At 36.5% G+C, this 26,477-nt stretch overlaps 1 protein-coding gene across 1 annotated transcript; it reads right to left on the bottom strand.

Annotated features, from left to right (window-relative positions):
• On the bottom strand, positions 347-9,925 carry LOC109728106 (glyoxysomal fatty acid beta-oxidation multifunctional protein MFP-a-like). Its single transcript, XM_020258414.1, has 18 exons — positions 9,709-9,925; positions 8,045-8,116; positions 7,896-7,961; positions 7,764-7,820; positions 7,596-7,663; positions 7,420-7,501; positions 5,809-5,864; positions 5,408-5,710; positions 5,214-5,300; positions 4,212-4,386; positions 3,248-3,369; positions 2,949-3,112; positions 2,619-2,873; positions 2,196-2,317; positions 1,971-2,092; positions 1,254-1,402; positions 781-919; positions 347-670 (listed from the first exon to the last, which is right to left on the bottom strand). Exons 1-18 carry the CDS (start codon positions 9,800-9,802, stop codon positions 632-634), a joined length of 2,172 nt encoding a protein of 723 aa, XP_020114003.1. The 5' UTR covers positions 9,803-9,925; the 3' UTR covers positions 347-631.

The following is a 26,477-nucleotide window of genomic DNA, read 5'->3' as shown; positions in this document are numbered from 1 at the left end:
AAACAGACCGAACACGAGCTGAATTTTTCGACTCAATACTTTAACGAACCAGCACGTGTTCGGCTCGTTTATAAAACAAGCCGACCCCAGCTTGCTCGTGTTGTCATGCTGCAGTTCTAAGATTTCAAATTGAAACCGCCTGCCCAAACGAAGTAAGTCCATAACAGAGAGAGCAGGAGTTCATGCATTAGTTGTTTGGATGGGGTGTTTTGTGGTAACCCGTATCCCCAACACACAATGATCCGTTCGGATGGACGTCGCCGGATTCCGAGTTCGCAGGCATGGATTGTAACATTGAAATATAAGAAAAAAGAGTCAGCAAATCTATGATACATAAATGTGTAGATACATTAGAGGTGGTAAGCAATAACTCAACTTATCCCATTTTTTATACCAACATGAAGATACAAATTTAGTATAGCTCTTTACTAAAGCTGATAACTGTTACAATGCATTGCCAACTATCCACACTAAACTATGAATTATGGGGCACCTCTTTCATGGAACTGTTTAAATATGTAATTTAAAGGCCTAAAAACACTCTATTATAACTATCTCAATCTTTTTAATATTATTTGCTTTCCTTTTTATAATAGGATATGGAAAGGGATAAAATCACTAACAAGCCGATCTACAACCGCGACGTTTGGCTTGGCATTGCCGGGGCACTCTGAAGAAAATGGAAATAATAAAATAGATAAATAAAAGTTGGTTTGAACGAATAATTCTAAAATGCGAATAATCAAAAGCAGAGAATAAAATCAATATATTTGAGCTCACCAGCGGAATGCCTTTTCCAGCTCTTTCTGCTAAATAAGAACACGGCTTGAAGAAGTCACCGTATCGATTCGACCACTCCTCCAATTTTGAGTAGATGTATTTCACTCCAAGAGAGTCAGCCCAAAACATTACGCCGCCCCTGGTTTTATTTTTTTTAAAAAAAAACAATCAACATCGTGAAGAACTGGAGCTGAGCGAAACTGCTGTTTGAGTGGATTTATTAAAAAGGCACTAATACTCTTTTTATTAAAATTCTCCGAATAGTTTCAACACTTCTACAAAGCCGAAGCTTCAAACTAAAGCTACTGAAGCTCATTTCGGCATTTTGCCACAGCATATTGTGAAATGCCTAACTGCTGCTTCTCAGATTGGAGTTGTGTTCCGAAATCCAGAACAATTTAATCCTACTGTTTTTTCTTCTTCTTTTTTTCCTGAAAAAACACTTAATAGTAATGCAATTTAAAGAACAAGACCTGTAAGGGGGGAATCCCATGCCCATAACCGAAGCAATGTCGAGGTCGGATGCTTTTACAGCAATGCCCTCATCAAGAACACGGCACGCCTCGTTGACAACAGGAAGGAACACCATCTCTACTATATCTTTATCTGCTAACTTCATTAGCTGCATGAAACCAATGATGACATTTCAAAATGCATAAATGGGCACTTACAATAAAGTGTAAATTATGACTTTAGCCCCTACAATTTGATCCAAATTTAATTTGATCCAAATTTAATTTCATCCTAAAAGTTTTTTTTAAGTAATTTAGCCTGTGAAATTGAACCCTATTTTAATATATTTCTCAAAATTTATAACTTGCATTCCTCCAGCTTTGCTTCTATGTCAACTACATATTTGAAATCTGATCTAATTTCACTTTCATCCCTATCGTTTCAACTTTATCAACAGAAAGTCTAATAATGATGCCAAGAAGTCACCATTTTTGAAAGACAAACTAATGGAAGGACTGAATTATTATAAGCTCCCATTGAAAAATCAGGAAAAAGAAGCCTTTTCACTCTATAAATCATGACAAAGGGTGCTCATTAACGTCATAAACAAGAAAAAAATTCTATGACAAAATTCTATAGTTCCAAAATTGTAGCACAATGTATTTCTATATGCATGTACATAAGTGAATAATAAAGAGGGAAAAGTACATGAGTGAATAACAAAGAGGGAAAAGTACCTCAGGATCTGGGGTGGTGCCTTGCATATTCCTTGACTTCTCAATGTACTTTGCTATTTCAGGATCCGGACTTGCCTTACGCTTTTCATCGTACTTATAGAACCCTTTTCGAGTTGCTTCACCTGTCATTAAGTGGCATAGTACGGTATTAAAACATGGTCTATTAGAGAGAAGAGAGATAATACCAACAAGCATGGAATGCAATATGATATTATTAGTTAGTACCTGCTCGTTTGTCCTCGAGCATAATTGATATCAACATTGATTTATAAACTCTTTCTGGAAAGTTCTCAAGGTACTGCATACCCGTGGCTACAGCAACCCCGAAACCAACCAAATCCGCCACTCTGTGGGAAAAGAGGTAGTTGTTTAAATATGACTTACTACAAACATATTTACATGCTTATCTATTTACATATATCTTCCTACAAAATCTGAATGTTTGGATACGCTTTGCTTTCAGAAAATTAAGTCTTACATGTCTACCCTCGTCCTAACAACATTCCCAATCTTTTCCTAACAAATTCAACATAAGGATGAATTGGATGATTCACAGGTAATGGTATCTTTTTAAGAAACTGCACTTAAGTGCACATAAACAGCTAATTTTGCAGGCATATATATGTAAAAGCTTTGACATCTAAGTACCTGAAAGGGCCCATTGGCATTCCAAATTTAGTGCAAGCACGATCGATCTCATAGACATCTAGACCACGGTCGACGAGCAAGAGCGCTGACTGAGTATAAGGGAAGAACATCCTATTGACAGCAAAGCCGGTACAGTTCCCGACTACTATTGGTGTTTTACGAATCTTCTTGCCAATATCCAGTAAGTCAACGACAACTTGTGGAGAAGTCCTCTGAGTCCGGACTATTTCTAGGAGTGGCATTATATGAGCAGGACTGAAGAAGATAACTGTCAGTAGGAAACTTTAAAACACACACACACACACAAATCATATGCTTATCTCATATTACCTGAAGAAATGTGCACCAACAATTCTATCTTGAGACTTTGTTCTTTCTCCAATTAGATTCAAATCTATTGTTGAGGTGTTTGTAGCAAGTATGCAATGGGGAGAGCAATATTTTTCTAAATCAGCAAATATTTGCTGCTTCAATGACACATTTTCAATCACCGCCTGCCATGATGCAGTGGTCAAAAAGAAATCAATCACATAAGAAGATCAAGCGAGTGAAATGGCAAGATCAGAAAGGAGGTAAGAGAGAACTACATAAAGCTAAATAAGGGAAGAATTTAACATGGGCCAACTTACCTCAATGACTAGCTCCACTTCTTTGAAACGATCATAATCAAGAACACCTGTGAGTCGAGAAAGAGTCCCCTCATATTTCTCCTCAGTCATCTTCCCTTTCTTGACGCGGCTTTGTAAATTTGCTGAAAAAACAAGTGAACAAATAAATAATGACATTTGAAAGCAACTAAAACTGGTGGGTTAAAATATATGGATAGCCCCAGCACCAGAGGTACTACGACTCAGCTTCTGCACTTTTTGCAGAAATTCAGCCCCAGAGCTTTCCTATATTTTGCAGTTGCATGCCTGGCCCCTTCAGCTTTAAAATTTGTGCTACCGTGACAACCCTTTCCATGTGAAATGACCATTTTTACCTAGTTTTAAACAAACGAAAATTGGGAAGTCATTTCACAAATAAGGTTTAAAATTGTCCCTTCACAAGAAAAGGATCATGTGAAAAGCACATGAAATGGCACTAGGTAAAAGTTTTTGTATGGCAAACAACAAGGATTTAAATGCCATGGCACGGGGTCGCCCCGGAAACTTGCTGGCACGGTACGTGCCGGTCACAAAAAGTTCGTGTGTGACGACACATAATAGCATGAAATATTTATTTTCTTTAGCAACAAAATATTCTAACTATTTATTATTTATTTTTATCCAAGCTTTTGAACTTTATTGAGAAAACTACTTAATAATTTAAAGAATAGAGGGTTTTGAACTGTGCCATCGACACGAGGGCTATATTGTGCTAATATCTTGTTGACACAATACAACACGATAGATACTGCCCGTGCCACGATTGATACTACCCATGCCGGTCGGCACTTAAATCCTTGGCAAACAAGGCCAGGTATGGGATTGAAAAATATCAGGAAAGCTCACGTTTAGTAGAAGCTTTCAGGGAGTAAGTTGCATAGAGAGAGAGCATAGAGAGAGAGTACAGGAACTATTCTTAGGTAAAGTAAGAAAATGGCAAGACTACCTTTGACTCTTTCAATCCCTGCTTTAAGAAAGTTTTCATTTACTTCTTTCAGTATCACTGGATAATTGCTCAGAATCAGCGCAGTAGCAATTCCAGAACCCATAAGTCCTCCCCCAAGAATAGCAACTTTGGTTACCTTTCTGGGCATCAAACCCAAGTCGGTAACCCCAGGAACCTGTTGCAATTATAAAATGGAAAAGCTCACTTATGCAACAGCTAATATAAGTCAAATAACTATAGAGCAAACATTAATGATTTAAGTTTGGAACAGAAAACCATTTCAAGCACTAGCTTTATGGTAATTCAGTCGCTCAACATTAACATTAGTTAGTATTCAGGCTTCTGTGCTAAAAGTCCTAACTGGTAAGACCTGGTTAGCAATTGCATGTTCAGATCACAAACACTTTGGTACATTAAAGCCCCTAAAAGCTCTAAAAACACTTAAGAGCTTCGCTCCTCAAAAACTACACAATGAAAACAGGGCCACCAGAGGAACATCTTGCTGGATGCTTCTCAAGTAGAGGTTCCCACTACAATTTTTTAGGATTGGAGGAGTGGAGCTACAAAGTACTTTCCCGGGTGGCTCTAAAGCCTCAAAGCAATTGCATTTGGAGAATGCAGTCCCAAACTAGGCCTAGGAACCGTAAGTATGGCAACCTGTTTCCTAAGTATTAGAGAGCACCAAAACCAATGGTCTACAATTTTGAAGTAAGAAAGGCCATAGTTTGTTGCATAAGATACGTTTGCGAGACTTCTTTTCTAAATAGGTCTTTTAAATGCTGTACATCCCATTAAACAGTTTATATTTTTATTTTAGGGTCTCTGTGGTACAACTTCACAGTTCACGTAAATGTAAAATGTACTTTAAAAGACGTGTAACTTAGCGAAAGTTGATCATTATTCATACATTGATATAAACAAATATATATGTTAATATATGTTTGTGTATAAGTAAAAGATAACTTTACAAGGATATATAGGGAAGTTTATCCTATGGCTTACCTTTGATGTTGCTCGTTGAGCAAAGAAGACATGAACCAAGCATCTACACGTGTCAGAGAAAAGAAGCGACTGGAAAGCATTTGCTTCCTGAAAAATTTCACATAACATAAATCAAGTAAAACTTACGAGTCACTGAAGCTAAATCTTTGGAAGCAACAAAAACTAAATTAAACTAAATATTAAGCAGACTGTACCTTCCAAAGTCCTGCACGCGGTCCTGATACTATACCCTCTTCGATAACATCAATACAAACTAGCGGATGTTGAAAATTGGCAGCTTGTTTTTGAGCTTGAGCTCTTGCAAACTTGAGAATCTCCTTAGCCTCACCAAGTGGTTCTAATTTATCGGTTTTGTAAAGACTCTTAATCCACGGTTTTCTACACTCGGCAATATCGAGAGCCCAACGACGAGCGGTCTTCACCAGTTCGTTAGATGAGACCAAGGCATCAACAAGACCCAATTCATAAGCTTCTTTGCCTTTTATTGGCTTGGACAACTGTGATAATAATTTGTACAGCATTATTCAAGTTTATTAGGGTTTACTTTTGAAGATCAACAAATAGAAAGGTTTAGAAGAAACAGAAAAGCACTAACCAATATCATTTCAAGAGCTTTTGTGAGTCCAACAAGCCGAGGAAGTCGTTGGGTTCCTGAAATAAGAAAAGAAAGGTATTATGTAAAGAAGGAAAACATAATGTTCCTAGCCGAGTTTCCAGCCAGCTAGTTAAGTTCTATTCGTCAAGTAAGTTATCTGACTGAATCCAGCAAGTAAGCAAGTGAAAGCAAGGGCTTGGGAGTGGATCCATTCGATAGGGAAGGAAGGGAACTCTATGTCTTAAAGTTGAAGAAACTGAAGCAGCACTTGAAGGAAGAAAGAGGTGGAGTAAGGAAACCCCAATTATAACTAAGAAAGCTTTTGCCCCAATCAAATACAAGGAACAAAAATTTAACAAATTAATAGTGCAAAAAGCCTAAATTGTTTAAGAAAAGTTAGAAAGCCATAATAGTCCTCATTCAAAAGAAATAAGAGAGGTCATGTAGAGATCATAAGCTAGTTAAAGGATAGAAGTGTAATGAGTAGTAAGACAAAATTTGTCATCTATTCCACCCATTTTTGTCCTAAATAAAAACACTTAAAACTAAGCGCCAAATCTTGTTTCTTCTTTGGAAAATTCGTCATATATGCTATTTACATTCCTGATAACTACTATGTATGAAATACTACATGAAATCTAATAAGAGAGGCCCCAGTTGTCATAGCTACATCTCTTTGTAGTTATTAAATACATAAAGTAAGCAACAAATATATAGATAGCTCAGAATTTCATAATGAAGATACTATGAATAGTTTTAACCAGCCATCTCCCAAACAAAACATAAAAAAGGAGATAAAAATTGAAATCATGATATATAGTGAACAAGAAAGATTTAGTAATGTACAGAATTCTGAATTCATATAAGTTCAACACTTATTTTTCACATATCTGCTCTTATCCTTACAAAAATGCGCCTCTCTAAATTAACATTTTATAATATAAGACCAACATCCCCAATGAATCGGATTACTCCCCAAGTTAAAGAATAAGGGTGTATTGTAAGAAGCTGCAATTTCTAGCTGTATATATGAAATTTTGGATTTTTCATATGTACATATGCAAACCAACATAGATGATTTTGCAGCGATATAGTATGCAAAAAAGCACAAAACAAAATTTGGGGATCAAAAGGGATTTCAAACATGTTGAAGGCCACAAACTAAAGCACTACGCAAATAACCAACTTGGATATGGTATGCAAAAAGCATAAGACAATATATGGCAATCAAAAGGGATTTCAAACAAGTTGAGAAGACCATAAACCAAAGCACTTTCTTAACTTTTAATAAATAATATGAGAAAATCAACACTCAACAGTAAATTGGTCTCTTCATAAAACAACCACCAAACATTAACTGTAACTGATAACAAAATGACTATTAACAGAACATACTAGTGAAATATTCATAAAACATCTTACTAGTAAAATTGACTTGACTAATATTGCTAAAATGTGTATTTATGGGAAGAGAAAATCCAGTAGCTTAAAACAAACTTTAGTTCTGTTCAATTATGCTTCTTACTTTAACCAACTAAGTATCCTCACTCTGCACAACTAAGTGGAAGAGTCCATCTACCAGATAGAATATCTGAATATTCAAATAAGTACCTCCAAATCCTGGAATTACTCCAAGTTGCAGTTCTGGCAAGCCTAATTGAGCAGTCGAAGTTGAAATTCGTCCATGGCATGCCTAATTAGAAAAATTGGAGTTTCATAAACTGTTAGTATTTAGTCTCTAAACTAATGAATTATCAAAGAAAAGACTAATGAATCATTCAACATACCATTGCAACTTCTAATCCTCCACCCAGAGCTAGGCCATCAATAGCAGCCACTGATGGCTTTTTCGCCCCTATAGTAAACAAAAGGTTAAGTCATGCCCCAACATAAATAATCTAAAAAAGGCTAAGATCTTTGGGGAAGAAAAAAAAAGTACACATTTTATGCAATACCTTCTAAGGTATCAGTGATGATATCCATTGAAATATAGCCAACCTTTGGTTGCTCCACTGTTATAATAGAAAATAAGCATGATTATGCATAGAAAATTAGTTGTTAGAATCAAAATATGCATATAGTCATACTCTTTCCTCCTTGAATATCACCAAAGGCAGTAATATCAAATCCTCCAGAAAATTTCCCTCCAGCCCCTACACAACAATCAAGCTATGAGTATGGGTTCATATCCACGAGCAAAATCAATAGATGGAAACACTGAAACTGCATATGTTACCTGTAACAACTATAGCTTTAACATCATTTCTTCGCAGAGCTTCTTCATAACTGTCTTTTAGACTTGATAATACTGGATCAAAATGGCATGAAAAGTTCAAGAGAAATTAATTTACTATTGACCCCAAAAGAAAAAGCTGATTAAACATTTATAGAAGTTAAAGCATAGTAGATGCAAAGATATAAGGAATTCACCTTTTACTATTTTGTTTCAGGAATCCATATTTCTAGCCAAATGTTGAATCAAAAGAAGGGAACGAGAATGTATTTCATATAACAGACATCCAATAAGAGCATATTAGGGAGTAGGCAAAGCGGTCCTTGCATAAGAGGAAGGAACAATAACAGTGAATAACGATGTAGGAATAAAATCACTGAATATTTTAGTTTCCATGAATATTGATTATATCAAACCCATTTATGCCGCTTTCTTTCATTTAAATCTACCTAAGCTAACACCTAACTCACAGAGGGGAAGCTAGAGTCCTTTTTCTTCTTCCTTGCCACTTTAATATTTTGGTGTCAATCATCTTCAGCGGTGCACCATACTGCTTCTATTGAACATGTTACATGTCCAAACCATATTAATGATGTCCTTGCAACTCATCCTCATAAATTTTTGCAACCACTAACTTTTAAAGAATGCAATTACATTGAATCTACCTTCGGAAAAAAAACTTACCATCTTTCTCCAAATCCTCGTTTAACACTTTAAACAATAATTAATTTCTAGAAATGCTGCTTCTGCCTAACATTTTTCCAGATGCCTTTTGCTTTCTATAGCCCTTTATTGTTTTCTGCAAGTGCATTAGGCTAATTCTCATTCCCTTTGATCAACAAACTACCAAGTCAATATATTTTGAAATAGAAAAAAGTTCTTCCAAAAGACTTTATCCTACATTAACAGATTGTAGGATAAATTTCGACAACGCAAACCAAGTTTGAGATCCCAACACTCCTCTTTTCTACTATACAAATCTTACCAGAAAAGCCAAAAAAAGTTAGAGAACAAAAGAGAACTGAGTCCAAAATGGAGGAAAAACAACACATCTGTCGAAATTCTCAGATAATTTAAGCCCAAGACCGGCACGCATTAATACTAAAAATTAGTGGTAAGCAACATTTACTTTACAGTATTCGCAAATTCCAATTATAATCAATAAAAGTTTATCGCGATCCGCAATGAACCAATCAAATACCAAAGTAGAAGACAACAAAATACTCAACAAAGCAAGCCAAAGTTCATAAATTTATCCAAACGCGACATCAATGCATGCCTCATAAAACAGCCAAAAGACCTCAGAAAGGTCAAAGCTTTCCACTAAGGCAACTATTTTGATCGCCAAGCAGCCTATTAGAAACACAATCCACCAGTTAAAAACCGACACTTAAACCAAAAACAAATTATATAGATCTCGTTACACCAACAATCATATATTGCAGAGTCATCTCCTATCAGATCTTATCTTTTGGGTACCGTACTATCGTAGCAAGTACTAAACCCCTCAATTCGAAGAGGCCTTATGTTCGAATCTACATATCCCCCGTTCAACGTGCTCGGAAGTGATCAGAGTACTACTAAATTGTTTCCTATGGCACGGATCATTTAAATAACAATAACATTTAAAAATATGAAAAATTGGATCAGAGAGAGAGAGATGATACCATCGATGGAGAGGGAATTGACGGGGGGGTTGACGATGGTGATCACGGCGACGCCATCGTCTCCCACCTCCATCTCCGTTCGCCCCTTCGCCATTTCTCTCCTCTCTCTCTCTCTCTCTCTCTCTCTCTCTCTCTCTCTCTCTTCGTACGCTGCAGCGCGTAGGGTTTCTTTCGTGGCAGTAAAGGTAGGAGAGCGAAAACGATGATAAGGACGAGGAAGAACCGTGCGGGTATTTATTAGCGGGGGGTTTAATAGCGGTGGTGGCTGTTGGGGGGTGACCAGACCCTGACGCATGATTGCATGGACCGTTTCAAGAGGGCTTTTTTATAAAATGAACTTCTAAAATTTTAAAATTTGAAAAATGATCTTATCAAAATTTTATTTAAAAAAATAACCCTCCTTTCGCTACGTGAGCGCCACGTCGGAATTTTGCTATGAAAATGGTGAACCATTCACAGCTTTCACATATATATATATGAAGGTCCTTCATAATATATATATACAGAGTTGAGCTAGAATACTATCGGTAGTAAACGAGCCATTTTACTATCGATTTATTTTCGATGATAGAACTTTCAAATTGACGATCGGCTCCGTTGAACATGATCTATACCACTTGAAGTGTTTAGAAATCCAATTTCATATCTTTTCGACATCATTTGCCTAATGATCAAAGGGTTGCAAAATTTGTAATTTTAATGGTCGATAAGAGGCGTTTTTTCGTTTAACGGTGTAAAGGTATCCAAATCAATTGAATTTTTGTTAGAAAATTCTTTAAATTATTTAAAACAAGATCTATACTTTTGATCTTGATTACAAGACTCCTATCATCATTTTTTAAAGAGGATTCATTTTCAACCATTCATTTTTCTGTTCACTTGATGGATAAAAGAACACTATCGAAAGTGCGTGAAATTTGATTTCTAGGTAGTTTAAATGGTTTAGATCATTTTTAACGGAGCCGATCGTCAATTTGGAAGCTCTATCATCGAAAACAAATCGGTAGTAAAACGGCTCGTTTACTACCGATAGTATTCTAGCTCAACTCTCTCTCTATATACATATGAAAGCGGTGAATGATTCACCGTCTTTAGTACAAAACACCCGAAATTAATCGAAATTTGTGGAGTGGAATACAGATAAGACGGTGAATGATTTACCGTCTTCACATATATATTATAAAGACGGCGAATCATTCACCGCCTTTATTATATATATGTAAAGGCGGTGAATTATTCACCATCTTTATAGCAAAATTCTGACATAGCGCCCACATGATGAAAGGAGGGTTAGTTTTTCAAATAAAATTTTGACAGGGTTATTTTACCAATTTTGAATTTTTAGAGGGTCATTTTATAAAAAAGCCCTTTCAAGAGATAAGGGTTAATTACACATTGCTTCCTAATCACTCTCCTTTTTTTAATTTGGCCCCTAACATGTTGATTAGGGCAAATATTCTACGGATGGACGCCGCGTGGCCCATTCGACGGGCGGCCATGGAAGGAAAAAAAAGATGCCTGTGTTTTTAGAGAGACAAAGAGAGCAGAGGACGAGAGGAGGGCGCTTATCGGATGGGCCACGAGGCGCCCATCCGCATTATTTCAAACTAATATTTTGGAGACAATTATCATAAAATTTTTGTCCTATTGATTACCTGCTATTTGGTCCTTAAGTTTCATATTTTGTTTCAGTTATATCCCAATTATCCAAATCCAAATTTTCACTAATTTTAATAAATAGACAAGGCTACTTATATAGATCATAGTTATCGTCTAACAATTCATTAATTAATTTCAGTACTGATTTTTTCAGTTTCTATAAAAGCTTAGTGGCACACATAATTTGATACTAAGAATTTATAAACTCCTATGAAAATCCATGTCTTTTTGTCCATGTGATTATATTAGCTTAGTTTTGTGCTTTTGCGGGGCCTACCTGTTATCTATAAACTCCTATGAAAACTCATGTCTTTTTGTCCACATGGCGATATTAGCTTAATTTTGTACTTTTGTGGGACCTATTTGTCATACTAAATTATCTTGCTTAATTATTGATTTGTGTGGGACCTATCATTCATCCTGGGTCATGGGCCCCACCTGTCAGTTTTTTTTAGTAATCTTATCTATAAACTCGTATGAAAACTCATGTCTTTTTATCCATATAGCGATATTAGCTTAATTTTATGTTTTTATGGAACCTACCTATCATACTAAATTATCTTGCTTAATTATTGATTTGTGTGGGACCTATTATTCATCCTGGTCATGGCTCCCACCTGTCAGTTTTTTTTAGTAATCTTATCTATAAACTCCAATAAAATTCCTTGTCTTTTTGTCCACATGGAGATATTAGCTTAATTTTATACTTTTGTGGGACCTACATGTCATACTAAATTATCTTGCTTAATTATTAATTTGTATGGGACCTATCGTTCATCCTGGGTCATAGGCCCCACTTCTCAATTTTTTTAGTAATTTTATTCCCACTTAATTGCTCATCCGGTTTGTTGTCCACTCCATTGCACCCCTCTTATCTTGCCCAGCTTTTTCCCAACATTTGGCATTGCAAATGCGATCTTTGTTACGATCATTATTAACTATCAAAGATGATGGGATATGGGAGACAATTATGATAGAAACTATGTTATCTATCATATCTTAACTCAAGATTTATATGGTTTATCTCCCCAGTCCTAACTGTCCTCTCTCCCCATATCCCCCTTTCTCTCTTTCTTCCACCTCATTATTACCTCGACTTATGGAATACAGACGGTGGAAATGTTGTCTATCATTATGGTACTTGGAATTAATACACAATCTTTTCTCTCTCTATAAATCGCCGAAGGCATGTAAACATTCCGATGATGATAGCCTTTGTTACAACACTTATAGCCTATACTTCTCTATATTTGGTTTTACCAATAACGTCATAAGGTGAGGAAAACTGTAATCGAGCTTCATTTTGACTTCAAACAACCAAAATATGGCTGAAAATGTATTGTCTGACTTTTGGGGGTTATAACTTTTTACTAGATTAACCATTTTTGCTATGTGTATGCTTATTTATAGGCATTTAAAAGTTCTAAAAATTAAAATACTTTTGCAACCTAAGACCTCCTGGTTTTTTTGATATCACTAAAAAGGCATCCTAAGCCCTTCAAATATGATCCAAAAGTTTGTGCAACTCCATCAATGGCTATGTCTCGCATTTTTATCTAATCGAACGAGTGGTTGATTTCAATGTGTAATATATTATTTCGAAAAGGACTCAGAGTCAATGGTAGTTGTATAGTTTGCAAGCCAATCTGACATGAAATGAGATTGATAAAATTCGGGAAACGACACATATCAGAATTTTGACTCTCAATCCCACAAATGGCTCTCTCACAACATTTGGCATTGCGAGTGCGATTGTCACTGCAATCATCACCAACTGCCAACAGCGATGGGATAGGCCATAATCATGATAACCATTTTGTTCCCTACTTTACATTAACTTAAGGTTTATACAGCTTATCTTCCTAATCCTAACTCTCCTCTCTCCTTGTCTTTTTTTTCTTCTCCCCTACATCTTTTCTTCCTCGCACAAATGACTCTCTCACCACATTTAGTGTTGGCCTCTTTCCTTCTCTTTCTCGTATAAATAGCTCTATCCCTATATTTGGCATTGCAAGAATAATCGTTACTGCAATCATCACTGACTACCAACAGAGATGAGATGAACCGCAATCATAATAGCTACTATGTTTCCTACCTAAAAATCTATATAGATTATCTCTCTAGCCCAAACTCTCCGCTCTCCCCACTTTTCTTTTTTTTCTTTCTTCCTCCCTATCATCCCACCCCTCCCGATGTATGGATACGGGCGGTGAAATTGTTGCCTATTATCATGATACTTGTAAGTAATGCCCAATCTTTTATATCCCAAAAAATCATCAGAGATGTGAACAACCGATGATGATGGCCTTTGTCACCATACTTATGGCCTTTACTTCTCTATGTTTGTCTAATCAATAGCCCCAAAAAAGAAGACTATAGCCAGGTTTCATTTCGATTCTAGACGAGCAAAATATGGCTAAAAAGATATTATTCAACTTTCAAGGGCTATAACTTTTTGCTGGGTTAGCTATTTTTGGCGTGTATATGCCTATGTATAGATATTCAAAAATTTTAAATTATTTAGTAGCTTTGCAACTTAAGGACTCCTAGTTTTTTAGAAATCGCTAAAAAGACAACCTAAGCCCACCAAATTCGACCCGAAAGTTTGTGCAATCCCGTCTATGGATGCATCTCGCACTATATCTAATCAACTGAATGATCAATTTTAACGTATAATATATCACATCGAAGAGGACTTAGAGCAAACCATAGTCGTATAATTTGCAAGTCAATACGACATGAGGCAAGAAAGATAAATTTTAAGGAACGATATATATCAGGATTTTGATCCTAAGTCCCACAAAAGGCTCTTTCTCCAATTTGGTGTTGCGAGCACAATTATCACTACGATCATGGTCAACTGCCAATAGTGATGGGATGGGCCGCAATCTTATAGCTATGTTTCCTACCTTATCTTAACTCAAGGTTTATACAACTTATTTTTCTAACCTTAGCTCATTTCTTTCCCTATTCCCTCATTTTCTCTTTCCTCCTCCCTGTAAGATGAAGAAGACTGTAATCGGGCTTTATTTCGGCTCCAAATGAACAAAATATGGCTGAGATGTATTGTTAGACTTTCGAGGGCTATAACTTTTTGTAGGGTTAGCCAATTTTGGAGCATAAATGTCAATTTATAGATATTCAAAAGTTCTAAAAAATAAGTAACTTTGCAATTTAGGGCCTTCTAGTTTTCTTATAATCACAAAAAATGCATCCTAAGCCCTCCAAATTTGATTCGAAAATTTGTGCATTCTCATCAACAGTTGCTTCTTGCATTTCTATCTAACCTACCGAGAAGTCGATTTCAATGTGTATTATTTTATTTCGAAAAGGACACAGAGGTGACTATAATTGTACAGCTTATGAGTAAATCCAACATGAGACGAGAAATAAAATTAACGGAACAATATGTATCAAGATTTTGACCCTAAATTCTATAAATGGCTCTTTCTCCATGTTTGACGCTGCAAGCGTGATTGTTGCCGCTGCCATTGATGACTGCCAATAATGATGGAATAAGCTATAATCATTATAGCTACTTTATTCCCTACTTTACATTAACTCAGGATTTATATGACATATCTTTCTAGTCCTAACTTCTCTCTCACCCTACCTCCCCTTGCTCTCTTTCTTCTCCACTGTTCCTCCAACCCCTTCTCGCGACGTATGAGTACGGGCAATGAGATTGTTGCCTATCATCATGGCATTTGCAATTAATGCCCAATATTTTCTTTCTCACAAACCATCGGAGGTGTAAACAACCAATGATGATGGCCTTTGCCACCACACTTAAGGCTTGTATTTTTTTGTGTCCACTCTTACCAATAGCCCGATAAGGAGATGAATACTGTAGTCAGGCTTTTTTATGACTCTAAATGATAAAAATATGGCTGAAAATATATTATCCGACTTTTGAGATATATAACTTTTTACTAAGTTAGGCATTTTTGAGTGTATATGTTCATTTATAGATATCCAAAAGTTTTAAAAATTTAATAGCTGTGTAATTTGAAGCCTCATGGTTTTCTTAGAATCATAAAAAAGAGTATCCTAAGCCCTCCAAATTCGAACAAAAAATTTGTACAACAATATTGTACAACCCAGTCACTTTTTAGTGCACATGCCCATTTATAGATATTCAAAAATTTTAAAATTTTAGTAGCTTTACAACTTAAGGCCTTCTGATTTTCTCGGAATGACAAAAAAAGCATTCTAAGCCCTCCAAATTTGATCTGCAAGTTTGTACAACCTGTAGATAGTTTCATCTTGCAACTATATCTAACCGAAATTCAACATGTATTATATCATTTCAAAGAGGACTTAGAGGCGATTGTAATCATATAGTTTACGAGTCAATTGGACATTATGCGAGAGAGAAAATTCACGAAACAACATGTATCAAGATTTTAACCTTAAATCCCACAAATGGCTCTCTTTCCATATTTGGCGTTGTGAGCTCGATCGTCGCTGCAATCATCACCAATTACCAACAGTGATATGGGACACAATTATGATAGCAACTTTGTTCCCTACCTTATCTTAATTTAGAGTTTATACAACTTATCTCCTTAGTGCTGACTTCATTCTTTCCCTACCATTCTCTTTTTCATTCTTCCTCCATACCACAAGTCTCTCTCCCTCTATATTTGGCTTTGCAAGCGTCATTGTCACCACGATCATCGCCGATTGCCAACAGCAATGGGATGAGCTGCAATCATGATAGCTACTTTATTTCCTACCCTTACTTGATTATTATTTTCAGCTTTTCTTTGGTCTTTACTTCTCATTTTCTATCTTTCTTCCTTCCTGTTGTTCACACATCCCCTCTCGTTTGTGAGTCAATACAACATGAGATGAGAGAGATAAAATTCACAAAATTACATATTTCAGAATTTGACCCTAAATCTTACAAATGGCTCTCTTGCTACGATCGGCATTGCGAGCGCGATCGTCGCTGCAGTCATTAACCACTGCCAACAGCTATGGCATAGGCTACAATCATGATAGCTACTCTATTCTCTATCTTATATTAACTCACAGTGGATACGGCTTATCTCCCTAACCTTAACTTTTCTTCGCCCCACTTTCTCATTTCTCTCTTTCTTCCTTACCGTCGTCCCCCCTCATCTCCCCTCCCCTCTCTCCAATGTAAGAATATGGGAGATAAGATTGTTGTTTATTATCATGGCACTTACGATTAGTAAGCAATCTTTTCTTTCTTGTAAATTGCCGAAGGTATAAACAATCGGTGATGATGGCTTGGTATTGTCGGGCTTCTTTTTGACTCCAAATGACGAAAATATGGCTGAAAATATATTGTCCAACTTTTGGAGGCTATATTTTTTTATTGGATAAGCTATTTTTGAGTATATTTGTCCATTTATAGATATTTAAAAGTTTTAAAAATTTAATAGCTTTGCAACATGAGGACTTATGGTTTTCTTGACATCGCAAAAAAAGTAATCTACGCCCTTCAAATTCGACCAGAAATTTAGTACAAACCCGTTGTACAACCCCACCATTTTTTATTATACGTCTATTATAGATATTTAAAAATTTTAAAATTTTAGTAGCTTTACAAATTGAGGTCCCATGGTTTTCTCAGAATCACAAAAAAAGCATCCTAAGCTCTCTGAATTTGACTCGAAAGAAGGTACAAGCTCGTTAACAGTTAGGTCCCACACTTATATCTAACATGATTCAACGCTAATATATCACTTCGAAGAGGACTCAAAGGTAATCGGAGTTGTACAGTTTATGAGTCAACCTGACATTTTGTAAGAGAGATAAAATTTGCGGAACGACACGTATTAGGATTTTGACCCTGACACTCTCCCCACGTACAAGCGTGATCGTCACCGCGATCATCGCCTGCTGCCAAAAGCGATGTGATGGGCGAGAGTCATGATAGCAATTTTGTTTCCCACTTTACATGTCACGCCCCGGGATCGATACCAATTTGGCCCGACCCGAGCACGTCAAACAGACGCCGAACGGACAGAGTTTCCCCTATCCGCCCAAGGCTCATCACATGTACAAAATTCAAACAAGAATTGCACTAGCGGAAACATACACAAACGGCTTACACGAGGGTAAGCAATAGCCATCAGTAAAAGAAAGGAAAACTAAACATCTACACAAGTAGTATGATTCATTTTAGATCACATACATTGCATCCATTTCTTACATTTAGGATTCTTAGCATTCCATTACATCATTTCATCATTTCTTTCTTACATTACAATTACCTCAAAATACACATTACATTCTTTTCTTTACATCATTCATCATCAAGTACAAAAGATGAACATAGGGTACTTTACTACAAAATGAAACCCAACTTTGGTGGCCTCTGACTAAGGCGCGATACCTTTACCTCGGTCGCTCGCCGGCTCGCTCGGTCCCGGCTCTGTGGAAATAGTGGGGTGAGAACTACAACAAAGTTCCCAGTGGGTTCGGCCTCAACATCACCGACTTTCCCACTAGGACTAACTCAGGCATAATAGAAAGGATAAGCTGTATAGTAACCAATCTATAACATGATGCTAATATGCCTGAACAATAAGCAAGAAGTATGCTCAACATTAAATAAATGCAGATTATGCAAACTCATTCGTTCTTTGACTTTACTTTGTACTTTGTTCTTTATTCTTTGCTCTTTGTTCTTCGTTCTTTGTTCTTTACTCTTTGTTCTTTAATCTCAAGGCTAACCCAGGGGTTTCGCCACATTAGCTTGCTTCACATTAAGTCCATCATCGCAGGAACTCACCCGCTAAGACCGTCCTTCGGGTTTACTCCAACCCGTGATGCATAACTCCGGAGCGCATCGCCCGAGGGGGAGCGACCGCCCTCGAGCACGGAACTCATAGCAAGTATGATCATATCCTTAACTCAAAGGATTTATAAGTTCAATCTTGACTTTACACTAGCTCTAGTGTTCTTTACATCACTTTATGTTGCAAACTCATGCAATTACATTCTTTACATTTCTTTACTCTTGCTAACTCTAGCATTCTTGTTCGTTACAATACTTATTCTTATTGCCCCGCTTTACTTTAGTTTACACATTGTCATTTTCATCATTCTTTTCATCACTTTGGTTCTTTGCATCATACTAACTCTAGTGTCTCTTTACTTTACATTTTCAAATGCCACTCGATCTATGTCATAGTGTCACTCTGTTCTTTTGCTCACTTTGGGTGCTCACTTTTTCTCTAATGCATACACTTAGGGTTTTGACATTTATTTGGTTCTCTACCATCATTATAAGCAAGTTGTACTCACAATCATGCTATCATCACATTCTTATCATTACTTTACCCTAATATGCATGCAACAATATATTACACATGCTCAAATGAATGACACATTAGGCATAGAGAGAAGTTCAATGAGTTTGAGAAGCACCACCCACCTCGTAGGCTTTCAAAGGTGCTCCGATGACTTTCTTGGAATTTTTAGACTCTTTGTTCTTTACCTGCGCAATAACGAACCCTTATTAGGCCATTTTGCCCATAACTTTACTTTGACTTTTCGTAACGTTATTCCGAGCGCACCAACGCGTCGGAAATACCCGCAATTAGGTTTCTAGAGGGTCAATTGCACTTGGCAATCCTCATGAACAAAAGTCCCAATTTGGTGCCCTAGCTCCAATACACATATCAAACCTAGGGTTTGATCTCATTGGGAAGCAAAAGTAGCTTCATTATACTCTAAATAGTCCATTAGAACCACTCTTAGCCTTTCCAAAACCCTAGTTTGGATTTCACCATGAGAGGTGGTCCAAGCTCACCTCTAAAGCAAACCAAGGTTTTGATCTCTAAAGAAGCAAAAAGAAAGCTTCAAATACTCTAAAACCTCCATAAAAATCATTTCTAGGTTTACCCAAACCCTAGTTTGGGAGTTATCATGAAAAGGGGCAAAGCTTACCTCAAAGCTTGCCCTAACTTGCACTAGAGAGGAAGAAGATGAAGCTCCTTTGCTCCTTGATCTTCTTCTTCACCTTCTTTTCCTTTTTCTCCCTCTTTTCTTCCTTTCTTCTTCTTCTCCTTTGTCTTCTAGAGAGAGAGAGGGAGAGAAGAGAGTGTGTGAGAGGGTGAGAATGAGAGGAAAAGCCCCTCAACCCACTAACATAGCTCAATGGGTTGCAAAAATGCAATAAAACCCCTCAACTTTCACTTTAATACACTGCCCGAACTGGGCAGTTCGCGCAGGCAGGGACCGGTCTCTCCTTTAGGGACCGGTTCCCGAACGTCGTCCCATCGCAGCCAGAGCTGTTGCGCGCAGTGCAACCGGTCTCTCCTTGGGGGGACCGGTCTCTGGGGGACCGGTCTCTCAGACAGAGACCGGTTCCCGAGAGCTAACCTTCCAGGACTTAGCCGATTTTTCGGCTGTCTCATTCTGCACGCGTTCGGGGACCGGTCTCTCCCACCAAGGACCGGTCCCCGAGAGCTGAAAACCTGCAGTTTTGCAGAATTTATTTCTTTAGCTCTCGAAAACCTCCCGCAACTCACCTTTAATCATTTTAACACCTTCGGACTTTCCGAAGTGTACCATCCTCGCACTTTGGTCAATTTGACTAAAGTTCGATATTTATTTTCCGAATTTTCGGTATATTACATTACATTAACTCAAGATTTATACAATTTATCTCTCTAGCCTTAACTCCCTTCTTTCCCTACTTCTCTCTCCTTCTCTTTCATGCATAAGTGGCGCTCTCCCTATGTTTGGCATTGCGAGCAAGATCATCGCTGCGATCATCGCCGACTGCCAATAGCAATGGGATAGGCAGCAATCATTATAGCTATTATGTTTCCTATCTTACTTTAACTCAAGGTTTATATGACTTATCTTTCAAGCCCTATCTCCCTCTCCTTACCTCCCCCTTTCTTTTTTTCCTCCTCCCTGTCGTCCTCCATCTACGAATACAAACGGTGAGATTGTTGCCTATTATCATGGTGCTTGCACGTAATGTTCAATTTTTTCTCTATCCACAAACCGTTGGAGGTGTAAACAACCGGAGATGATCGCCTTTATAACCACACCTAAAGCACATACTTCTCTATATCTGATTTTACCAATAGCCCGATAATGATGAAGATAATAGTTAGGCTTTTTTTACTCTAAATGACGAAAATATGACTGAAAATGTATTGCCCGACTTCTGATGGCTATAAACTTAAATTGATATAAGTGCGAGATGCAACTTTCAATGGGTTATTCTAACTTTCAGGTCAAATTTGGATGGCTTAGGATGCCTTTTTTGCGATTATGAGAAAACCATTAGACCTTAAGTATCAAGTATCAAAGCTACTAAAATTTTAATTTTTGAATATCGTTAAATAAGCATATACACTCAAAAATGGTGGATTTATACAATGAGGTTGTGCAAACTTTGGAGTCGAATTTGGAGGCTTAGAATGCATTTCTTGTGATTCAAAGAAAATCACGAGGCCTCAAGTTGCAAAAGTACTAAATTTTAGGATTTTTGAATATCTATAAATAGGCATATAAATTCAAAATTGCCTAACCTAATAATCTAATTCAATTTGAAATTAGATTCTGATTCATAATCCATATATACCAAATTAAATCTAAATTATATCCCATCCCAATTAGATTAGGATTTAATTCCAATTTAGATAACTACAAATCTAAACCAAATATAACAGACTATCTGAGCACCAGGTTCGTTTTGAATTTTTCTTTTGTTAATTAAGTAAAAACCTATTTTTTTTCACACAATTTTCTATAGATGGGTCCATACTCCACCTTGAGTGCACAAACTGGGTATAATGTAGAGCAAATACGTATGTAGCTGCCCTTTTATTGATCCTTCATTTTTAAATTTTTTTTCCATTTGATATTTCGGTGGCTGGAATATCGGTTGCTCTGCGCTAATTTACACTTTTTATATAGAGTACCTTCAATTTATGAATTCCAATTCAATTATCATAAATTTCTTTTTTTAGAACCTTTACTAGGCCATGATTGGGATTGATTTCACTAGATTTGGGTAGATTTTATTTATAAATCCGACGACTTGAGATTGGAATTCTAGTGGTTTATGTTTCTTATAACTTCTCTATCGGTGAAATGAATCCAATAGGGGCTAAATCCATTTCCTTTGGAAAAAATAAAAGAAGTGAATCTGATATAATCCCATTAATTCCAAATGGAAAAATTCAACTTAAATGTGTTAACACAGAGTTTCTTGAATCAGTGGTCATGAAACGACCAATAGTAAAGAAAAAGATGTCTCGTCTACCATTAGAACTGAACCCTTTAAGACTCGAACAGGTGGAGAATTTGAAATTTCCAAAAAGAATCTTGTTTAAATATTCTGACCGACCGTTCTTAGAGCAAGTGGCAAAGGGCTTGTTGGTTAGTACCCGAGATCCCTAGTTTGAATCCTAGTTGATTCACATTTCTAGCTAAGTTTATTTCTAAATAAAATAAATAAAGCGAGTAGCATACTATCTATCTCTCAAAAAAAGTATTCCAAATATCGACCACATTCAAAAGGACTGAGAGCTCCTATTCACCCAACCCAAGGTCTTACCAGAAACTACACTGAGCCATCTAATGCACATAATGTAACGACCCAGCCCACTAGCAATAAAATTCGTTGGGCCCAACCACCGGCCCAAAATGCTTAAGCCTAGTTATTATTACTAGTGTCTATATCTCTTATATACCCAATCACATCCCCATTCCTATCCGATGTGAGATTATTTAAGACCCTGACATCCTCGTCAGTCTAATCACACACACAGCCCAAGATCACCAGGCAATGTGAGACTTGTCTCGTTAGCCTTGTCATCCAGACCTTGGCATAGTCGGTCACCTTGTCATTCAGACTCCGGTATAACCTATCACCTTGTCTTTTAGACCCTTACTTAGCCGAGACTCGACTGGCTCTTATACCAAATATAACGACCCAGCCCACTAGCAACAATAACTCGTTGGGCCCAACCACCGGCCCAAAATGCTTAAGCTCAGTTATTATTACTAGTGTGTATGTCTCTTATATATCCAATCACATCCCTATTCCTATCCGATGTGGAATTATTGGGGTGTGACAGATGTCACAATCAATGGACAATGGCACTCTAGGCATTTACTTGCTTTTATTTCCGTTGAAAAATATGTACAAAAAAAGATAATAGCATACGAAATTTATCCAAATTATAAATTATTTTAAATCGACTATTTAAAATTTTAAATTTTAAATTTTACTATTTAATCTTTTAATTTCGTTAATTTGAGTCAATCAACGATATTTTGACTTCAAAATTTAAGCTAACTATTTAATTTAATAAATTTATAATTATGAAAATTATATAAAGTATACTAACTAAACCTATAAAAATAATTAATACATTCAAATTTTGAAATTAAAATATTATTAACTGACTAAAAATTAAACAAATAGAAATATTAGATAGTAAAAATTAAAATTTTAAAAGGTTGAATAAACCAACTCAAAACAATCTATAGTTTAGATAAGTTCCATATACTTATCTGGTCTATGAATTATTTTAATTTAGTTAATCAATCTTTCAAGAGTTTGATTTTGTTACACAATTTTTAATTTTATTTGATTTGAGTCAGCGAACGATATTTTGACTTTCAAATTTAAATAGATTATCTATATAAATTTATTTAATATATTTTATATAATTTTCATAATAATAAATTTATTAAAATAAAAAATTAATCAGTACTCGACATCCGAGCCGTGCGTGGTACGCGTTTCTGCCTCGTATAGCATGGGCCGAAGGCCCAGGGAAGTTGGGGAGAGACAGAAAAGGGCATAAGCTTTGCCCCACCCAAAAAAAGCAAACCGACCCTATAGCACTAAATTTTGTAGAATATTAATATTGACTCCATAGCACTGTGATGCCTCACAAATATAATTTAACTTATCTTTTTTATAAAAATAGTAATTAATTATAATTAAATAAAATAAAAATTAGATAGTATATTAAAATTTTAAAAAAAGAACAGTAAAAATAAATTCCGTGCGATTTCCCCTACAAAGCTTTTTTTTAGGGGAAAGAAAAATTCTCTTTTCATAAGAGCCTTATTTATCACCCCTTGTGCCGACTAGATCTGGAACCGATAATATAGGGAGGGAGGGAGGTTACATCCCGAGGACGATCGTTGACTGCACAGGATAGCTGCCAGCGATGGCACTAGATCAGGGACAGGCGGTCGCCATAGACATCGGCGATGCCGTGCTGAACTCCGTCAGGTCGAACATCAAGCCACCGTTTGGTTCGGGGTTAAGTAAAAACTTATTATTCCAGGGATAGAGTTAAGTTCAGGGTTAAGGTGGGGTTAGAATAATTTTGTGTTTGGTTGAGAATTGGGTTTAGTCAGATATAGATAAAACAGTATTTAGTTGGAGTAGGTGGGATAAGAAGGATAGTGGGTAAAATAGTATTTTGTTTGATTGGAGTAGTGAGATGGGGCAAATGGGCAACCCCGGGATAGCCCATTTGGGGTGGAGTTAGCTAACCCCACCCCCAAATTGGGTGTTTGGGAATAACTTCAGGGTTAAGGGGTGATTCCATCCCTTAACCCCGAACCAAACGGGTGCCAAGGGATTAAACCGCAACCCGATGACGCCGGAGAGCTTCTCCTCGCTACTCTCTTGTCTCCGAAAAAAGATTTGGGGATCGCAGGCGCCGGTAGATAAGAAAAGATCGCCGGATACAATTCCATCCGCGACCGAGCTCGAGGAGGTCGGAGTGACGTTCAAGAGGAAGGGCGAGAAAAAGAAAAGGACCGAGAGTGATCAGCATCATCCTGGTTCGTTCCTAGACGTCGCATTTCACGATGGCGTACGTGCTCGAGATCCCATTCCTCTCGGTGGAGAGCTCGACGTTATCGCGGTTCACAAACCTCGTGGCATTCGAGCAGTGCGGCGGTCGGGTGCAAGCCGGAGGAGGTGTACATGACGAGCTACGCGACATTCATGGACTGCAATCATCGTCGACACGCAAGGAGATGTGGCGATACTCCACCGCAGCAGAATCCTGCAGAACAAGCTAGCGAGCGACAAGGAGCTGGCGGTGTTCTTCAACCAGCTCTCTGACTGCGCCGCCATGGATTACAAGGGATGCTCTACTTGTACGCTCAAGTGACCAGACCAGTGTAAATGAGGTCCCAAGTTCGAATCCTAGTTGATTCACATTTCCAGCTAAGTTTATTTCTAAATGAAATAAACGAAACGGATAGCATGCTATCTATTTCTCAGAAAAAAAAGAACTATTTAAGACTAGAACAGGTGGATAACTTGAAACCCCACAGAGAATCTGACTCTTTTAAGGGTTTGTTTGGTTCAAGGGTGGAATTGGAATAGATAATGGAATGGGAACGAATTGGAATGGTAATTGGAATGGCCCACACTCCCAAGACGTTTGGTTTATTTGTGGATTGGGAATTGGAATGAGTTATTCACATTTCATTGTTTAGTTCGTATAAACTAAAAAAATTATAGTATACTATAATACTAATTTTACTCTCAAATATAAATTTATATTATTTAAAATTTACGAAAAATATAATACTATTCTCTAATAAGTTTTCCAAAAAAAATATCAAATTTATTTTTAAAAACTTTTATTGATGTGGGTTAGGGATAGGGTTTTGAGAGAGGATAGGTTTTTTTTTTTTATTTTTTTATTTTTATGAGAAAGGGGTGAAGAGAAGGAGGGTGAGATGGTCACATGGGCTTCGAGAACTTAGTCGGCTTCTGGAATAAAATCTCAATCCGGGCTAGAAGACCGGAATCAAGTTGAAGACTAATGGGCCATTCCCATTCCAGTCCAGAATAGGAATCCCAAACCGATTCATGCAAACCAAATAAAATTAACCGAATTTGATCAAACCGATTTGCATTCCATACATAAAATGGATGAACCAAACAAGCCCTAAGTTCTTTGTAAATTGGACACCTTCAAAAGGACTTGTTGAGAGCTCCTATTCACTCAACCCACATCTCCAAGGTCTTAACCAGAAACTTCACTGAGCCATCTAATGCCCACTTCTCACAATCAATGGCACTCGATTCACTTGCTTTTATTTCCGTTGACAACACTGCACCGCGTTCCATTGTTATCCTTGGATGAAGTATAGGCATAAAAAAAAAGGGTAAAAATATACAAAATTTGTCTAAATTATATATTATTTTAAATCGACTATCTAATCTTTTTAAAGTTTAAATTTTACTATTCAATATTTTAATTTACTTAATTTGAGCCAATCGACGGTCTTTTGACTTGAAAATTTAAGCTAATTATTACTTCAATAAATTTATAATTCTAAAAATTATATGAAATATATATACCAATTAAACTTATAAAGATAAATAATACATTCAAAATTTGAAATCAAAATACTATTAGCTAACTCGAATCAAACAAATTGAAATATTAGATAGTAAAATTAAAATTTTAAAAGATTGGGTAAACCAACTCAAAATAATCTACAATTTAGATAAGTTTCGTATATTTTTACTTACAAAATTAATATAAAAATTTGTCTGAACTACGAACCGTTTTGATTTGGTTAATCAATCTTTCAAAAGTTTGATTTTATTACCCAAGCTTTACTTTAACTTCAAGATTTAAATATATTAATTATGTCTCTTTATAGATTTACGTAGTATATTTTATATAATTCTCGCCGCTATAATTTTATTAAAATAAATAACTATTTCATTAGGGCGTATCCATATTTATATTTTTTTTTTCGAATATGAATTCGAATACGAATATATATTGAAAAACGCTAAATTTTGGCATCCATATTTGCATTTCATGACCAAATTCTAAGTCGGACTCTTATCTAAATTTGTCCAAACCTACGCTACTGTACATGTGGACTCGATCTAAATTTATCCTTACATTCCACGTGCTGAGAATAGAATATATAGTCGCGCTTCAGCGAGAGAATTGTAATAGCGAGCCAAGTAAACGCGTCGGGTACCCAATTACGTACACATAATTAACGTGAGTTCCGTATGCAATTTCTTTTCTATGTTATAAACCATTGGAACGTCACACGACTATTCTTCTTCTTCTTCTTTCTCGCTATGTATT

This window comes from Ananas comosus, linkage group 23 (genome assembly GCF_001540865.1).
Source record: "Ananas comosus cultivar F153 linkage group 23, ASM154086v1, whole genome shotgun sequence".
NCBI classification, from domain to species: Eukaryota; Viridiplantae; Streptophyta; class Magnoliopsida; order Poales; family Bromeliaceae; genus Ananas; species Ananas comosus.
Note: the sequence above shows the minus strand (reverse complement) of the source record. Positions and strands in the feature narration are given on the sequence as shown.

Coding starts and splice junctions, on each gene's coding strand:
- LOC109728106 (XM_020258414.1), bottom strand. CDS start 9,802: ATGGCGAAGGGGCGAACGGAGATGGAGGTGGGAGACGATGGCGTCGCC. Junction 3,113..3,247: donor AAGTGGAGCTAGTCATTGAG/GTAAGTTGGCCC, acceptor GCATCATGGCAG/GCGGTGATTGAAAATGTGTC. Junction 1,403..1,970: donor GCACCACCCCAGATCCTGAG/GTACTTTTCCCT, acceptor GGTTTCATGCAG/CTAATGAAGTTAGCAGATAA.